The 6,226-nt window shown below is 35.5% G+C and overlaps 2 protein-coding genes across 3 annotated transcripts; one reads left to right on the forward strand and one right to left on the reverse strand.

Moving 5' to 3' along the window:
* The first annotated feature begins 875 nt into the window (after positions 1 to 875).
* On the forward strand, positions 876 to 2,646 carry LOC142540617 (cytochrome b561 and DOMON domain-containing protein At4g17280-like). Its single transcript, XM_075646902.1, is given in 4 exon segments — positions 876 to 1,516; positions 1,518 to 1,560; positions 1,664 to 1,918; positions 2,044 to 2,646. Coding segments are annotated over 4 exon segments (1,269 nt in total). The 3' UTR covers positions 2,374 to 2,646.
* Positions 2,647 to 2,679: 33 nt separating this feature from the next.
* Positions 2,680 to 5,915, reverse strand: LOC142540618 (inositol-phosphate phosphatase-like). Of its 2 annotated transcripts, XM_075646904.1 has the most exons (12): positions 5,808 to 5,915; positions 5,617 to 5,672; positions 5,412 to 5,462; positions 4,524 to 4,604; positions 4,318 to 4,421; positions 4,158 to 4,242; positions 3,769 to 3,823; positions 3,646 to 3,689; positions 3,430 to 3,498; positions 3,240 to 3,340; positions 3,114 to 3,170; positions 2,680 to 3,026 (listed from the first exon to the last, which is right to left on the reverse strand). In XM_075646904.1, exons 1-12 carry the CDS (start codon positions 5,818 to 5,820, stop codon positions 2,930 to 2,932), a joined length of 813 nt encoding a protein of 270 aa, XP_075503019.1. In that variant the 5' UTR covers positions 5,821 to 5,915; the 3' UTR covers positions 2,680 to 2,929. The 2 variants fall into 2 exon arrangements, with proteins under 2 accessions (XP_075503019.1, XP_075503020.1); XM_075646905.1 differs by lacking the exon at positions 5,412 to 5,462.
* Positions 5,916 to 6,226: the final 311 nt, after the last annotated feature.

Genomic DNA, 6,226 nt, shown 5'->3' on the forward strand with positions numbered 1-6,226 from the left:
CAAATTCTTTTTTTTGTACTGAATTCCATTTAGGTTATAATTTTTTGATACAATTTTCCCAAAATCTTACCATGTCATTTGTTTCTTGGTTAATATTGAACAGTGGCTGGCCATTCGGACACAACAGTATATTTATGAAACTTTCTTATTGTAAATATACAACGATGATCTTACATGAGATATTATTAAATGACAGATGAATTTTTATGAAAGGCCTTTGAGCAGCCTGATAAAAGTATAGTCAAAGTTATGTTGGCAATATGCATTCCACATGGTGCCAAATGATTATTACAGATGCTAAAGTTTTAAGGTAAATCTTTGGTGAATCAAAGAATAGGCGTTTTAAGCTGTAATAATGATCAATTGCACATGAAGATGCACATTGTAATGAGAATTGAGAGCTAAACAAATCACACTTTTATGCTTTAGTATAATATGTGTGTATACTAAAGAATGCATATACCTGAGAATTATAAGCGATATATATACCGACATACTGGTAGGGTTTCGGAGCAAAAAAATACTCATAAACAAGCATCAAATATCATACACTGATGAAAATATAAAAGAGATTTGTGTACTAGTATATCTGAATTCATGGCCTCATGGTTTCGATACCGTGTTAGATATCGATTTTTTTGGGAAGCTTGAACTCATTACTGGTGTACCAACAAAAATTTTACATTGTTCTACTGGGGATTTATACTTTAACAAGGAGTTGACAGAATTTTACCACGTACTAAATCTCAGGTAAAGTTGAAATCTTTTTTTCCTTCACCAAACTTTAACTACTCAGTGTCCCACCAACAGTTCTCACTCTATAATATAAGCCTCCTCTCCATTCATTCCGTCCAAAAACACTGCCTCATTTTTTAATGTTTTCTATTTTTCACAACCTCAGTTCTCGATTTTCATATATGAATCCAAGATTTCAGTTTCATAATATACTCAGAATGTTGAAACTTGTATTGATCTCTAGTGTTCTGCTTTCGCTGCATGGGTTATCCTATGCCCAATCATGTGCAACATACAACTTTGCTAGCAATCAAGTTTTCAGTTCCTGCAATGATCTCCCATATCTGAACTCTTTTCTACACTGGGATTATGACCAATCTGCTAAAACAGTTAGAATCGCCTATAGACACACAGGGGTTTCGTCCTCGGATTGGGTGGCGTGGGCCATTAATCCGAATTTTCGAGGCATGGTTGGGGCTCAAGCACTTGTGGCTTTTCAGAAATCTGATGGAACGGTTAGAGCTTACACAGCACCTGTCGATAGTTATCAGACTCAGTTACAGGAAGGAGATTTGAGTTTTCCAGTCTCAGATTTATCGGCAACTTACTCGGGAAACGAAATTGTGATATTTGCTACATTGAAGCTTGATAATTTTAGCTCTACTGTCAACCAGGTGTGGCAAGAAGGTCTTCTTTCAAACGATTCTCCGGCTGCCCATTCTACTTCTGGACCTAATGTCCAATCCATGGGAACTCTAGACCTTATTTCAGGAGAGACAGGTTACAAGAACAGGGGTCAGAAACTCGAAAACAAAGAGAAGAAATGTGAGTTCTTAAATTCTTACTTCATAATATCAAGAAAGCGTGCTAATTATTGTACTCCAACTTGTTTAAACTGTAAATCTGACAGTGCTCAATGAATATTCAGATTCATGGTTTACTGAACTCAATAAGCTGGGGGATCATGATTCCCTTCGGTGCCATGTTAGCAAGGTACCTAAAGGTGTTTCCTACAGCAGATCCAGCATGGTTTTACCTTCACTCAACGTGCCAAACCTCAGGTTATATTATCGGAGTTGTAGGCTGGGCTACAGGTCTCCAACTCGGAAGCCAGTCTCATGGAATTCAATTCACATCTCACAGAATCATCGGCATAATTCTCTTTTCTATAGCAACCCTCCAGGTACCATACAATTCCATTTGAACTCGCACTCCACCCATTCAAACTCAACAATCTAAAGTCATGAAAAGTGAAAATAGTTTCTTGAACCTTTTGAAAAGTGTTCCTAACGTCTACTTTGAACACAGGTGTTGGCTTTGCTTCTAAGGCCAAAAAAGAATCACAAGTACAGATCTTACTGGAACATCTACCACCATGTCCTTGGATATTCCATCACAGTACTAGGCATCATCAACATTTTCAAGGGGTTCAACATCTTACATCCAGACGAGAAATGGAAGACAACATATATAGGAATCTTGGTGGGTTTGGCCTGTGTTGCAGCAATCATGGAAGTATATACATGGTATGTAGTGTTGAACAGAAAGAAGTCTTCTAACCCGCGTAAATTGCACAATGAGATAAATGGAACAAATGGATACCATGGGTATGGAACACGGGCACATGATAGAGCATGAAAAAGAGTGCTTTAAACAGAGGTCGCTCATTTTGTCCATATGTTCGTTTTTTATCTTTTATGTTTCCAAGCTGGAGTGCCTATCCTTATTTTTCAGACTTCATATAAAGTGTCACATTATATGTTTTGCAGGAATGAGCAGTTGATACCAGTTTTTGTTGTCCTTCCAATAAGTATTCGTGTAGGTTTTGTGTTGAATCTATTACTTCTTTGTTGCATGAGAGTGTGTTTCTTTTTGTTATTTAAATTGTAAGAGTTCCTGTTTTCCATGTTATACACAAGATAAAGAATAGATAAAAAAATCGCAAGAACCCATCAACAAAATTGGACACTCAGTAGATCAAATTAAAACATCCCATGAAGTTCTCATTAAATAAGGTTGTGCGACACAAGGCCTCCAACCATCAGAAATAATGACAAGTATATAGAAATATGAGATCTCACTAACAGTTGTGGTTGTCTATCATTTCACAAAAGGGCATGAGGATAGGATAAGGCTTATAGAAAAAAGAAACTCAACTCTTGTTCGAATTTTCAGGATTTTGGTTGGCACCCCCTCATTCTGATTGTTTCAATGTCTCAATAAATGCACCCTTCAGGAGAGGATTTGAGGCTGCTACTCGCTGAGAAGTGATGTCAAAATCTTTACCAGAACTGTAAATTTTTTTTCAAAATTACAACATGATAAAGAAACCAAATTATTTTTGTTTACTTCACACCGTTGGAGTATTTGTTACTTACGGGTCGAACACGAGTCCTCCAGCTTCAGTTACAATAACTGCACCAGCTGCTACATCCCTAAAACATAAACTAACTGTAAGTAATCCAAAAAATCAGGAGTTCGGTGAGATGTTGAAAGAATATTACCAAGGGCCTCCAAAACCAAGTTCATAGAACAGATCAAGCCTTCCACAAGCAATCCCACAGAGATTTAATGCACAAGATCCACACATCCGAAGGGACCTAACCTGATCAGTTGACAATCCATACCTTCAGGCATTTTACCAAACAAAGTTAATATTTTATACCCAAATCTGTATTATGAGACGGATGTCACCTTGAAGAGTAAGCTATTGATCCTATTTGTTGTCTCATCCACAGTAGCCTTGTCACGCTTCGTTCCCACCTGTAATTTCCATTTCAATTAAACTCGATGGGCTTGTTATTGGCATAACAGAACGGCCGTTTTTGAATTTTACGAAGAACACTGAGTGACACAATCAACAGCAATCTATCAACCAAGCATTATTAATCAATATGTTAAGTAGAAAACCTCTGTTGCAAGAAGTGCCTTCACAAGCTCGGTTTGAGAAGATACTGCATATACCAAATATAATGGCGGTCATTTCACCAACCATGAGAGGACAGGAAAGGATCTAGACAGAAAGGCACAAACCTTTTATGGCTTTTCCGTTGAGGAAAGCACCTTTACCATGGATGGCCGTAAAAAGCTGAATATTGAAAATCAAACATTATTATCTAACAAACTAGCAAACCATAGCAACAACAAAAAATGCATATGATGAATACCATATCAAAATACATAGGGAAAAAATATTGAATGAAGAGAAAACCAAGATAGTGATAATTTTATTGGCTAGCCACACATTTGATTAACTGTGCATTTGAATTTTTTTGTAGACAATATACCAACAATAAAGGATGTAGAAAATATGAAACATTTAGCCGGTGAGGAGATATGATAGGATGATTAATTTTAGGTGATGTACCATCACCAAATAACTAACCTATCAAAGAGTTAATTCAGAGGTGAATAGTTTTTACCTCATCCATTATTGGATTGTAGACAACCCCGACCGTTGGAATCCGTCCAATTGTTAATCCAATAGAAACACAAACAAATGGAAACCTAGGATTTATCGAATATAATGATTCATAAGCTCAGAACGTCTTATTGCAAACATAATAGAATTAAGATACTTACCCATGCACAAAATTAGTTGTTCCATCCAAAGGATCAACAATCCAAGTGGGTTCTTCAGTCAATTCTGTAGCACCACAAGCAGCTGTGGTTTCTTCCCCAACAAACTAAGGTAGAAAAGGATAAAAAAAACAAAATCCAAGTAACAGAAAAATAATATTCTTCAAAACTTTTACCAGAGAAAGAAAAGCCCAAAATAGAGAGGTAACCTTATGTTCAGGGAAATGTTGCTTGAGATAATAAAAAATCAGGTCTTCACATTTCTTATCAGTCTCCGTGACCAAATCCACCTATCCAGAGGAACAAATGGACCACTGTTATATGTCAAAAAAATAATCAGAAACAAGAAAAATTAAGATTTATTGCTGCCAATATGTTCTCTTTTCCTTGCTTGATCATCATTTTCTGCAATCTTCAAAAGCAGGAAATAACCCATCACACCTAATTAGAAAGTTTTATCTTGAACTTTATTATTCCTATTAAACAAAGTTTATCATACTTCACTTGTAATGCATCCAAACAACGGGCCACCAAATTTTTGACCTGGGGGGAATATTAGATGTGAAACCTATCAACTTTAATCAGGTGCAATGTTACTTCACCAGCATTTGGTTCAATCAGGAACGACATATGATATATACATTTACAATCGTCTTAAACAAAGGCCACACAGATGCAAATTACTCTACCACAAAACATAATGTAAGTTTAGTAAGGCACCCTTCTCAAGGGCAATCGAGGTTGCCAAACTAGACCTGTGTCTGAATAATCCCCAATGACTTGTCCAGAGAAGAAGATACCCATTACATTGCTTATTAATATATAAAGATAAACATTAGGTGTCACAAGATTGCTAAAATTCCTTTTGAATGATATTTCATGCTCAACATATTAATTGCAACTGAAATCATTTACCATAATCACCCCCACTCCCTAATTTTGCATGTCTAACTAAAATAAAACTAGCATTGTTATAAAAGCACCGAAATTTTCTGCAAACATCTACAGTAATATAGCATATCACCTGAATTTTAATATTGTATACCAAACATCTCTAAGTAACAATTAATTAGATTAAAATTATGCGAAGATCATACCTCGCCCTTGTGCTCAATTTGCTTAGTCTGATAGAACCCATGCTTAATAACCTTACAAGCACAATTTAAATTAATTAGATGACGAAAATCAAGCAAAACAACGAATAGGGTGGCCAAATGCTAATCACGACGTTAACAAATCAAACCTACAAAAATAATATACAAGAAAATATATAAGATTGAGCCATTGCGAGTAAAATTCCACCTCTCCAGCAATCTTAGCGGCATCCACTGCCTTGGCCAATAAATCCTCCATTGAATCTGAAAATTAATATCTGATCAAAACACGACTAAACTCCAATCCCACCATAGTACCATACACTTGCGTAAAAACTAATAATTCAAGTGCTCATCCGTGAGTGCGTAAAAAAAAGTAGAATACGGAGCCGATCATACATTTATCTGGCATTTTTTCTTGTTTCTTGTTTCCTGTCTCTTGATTCTTGATTGATAATTAGGCGAGAGGCGAGACATAAATCCACATTTGTCCTCGTGAGATTGTTATTCATATCTTAAAATTATTCCCGTTACTAATAATTCCACATAATGTATACTCGTATTAATATATCACAAAAACTCTTATAAAAAGATCTCGGATCAATTTTATGGGTCGAATTTTATTTAGTTATGTTAAGAGTATTTTTTTTTATTGTGAATATCGGTAGGGTTGACTCGTCTCACAGATAAAATTCGTTAGACCGTCTCACATGAGACTTATTTTTAATATATGTGTCCTGAATATAAAAATAATTTTATGTATAATAAATTTTCATATAAAATATAATTATATTGAGGTATTTTTTTCTTTATTTAAT

This window comes from Primulina tabacum, chromosome 3, assembly GCF_025594145.1.
Source record: "Primulina tabacum isolate GXHZ01 chromosome 3, ASM2559414v2, whole genome shotgun sequence".
NCBI lineage: Eukaryota > Viridiplantae > Streptophyta > Magnoliopsida > Lamiales > Gesneriaceae > Primulina > Primulina tabacum.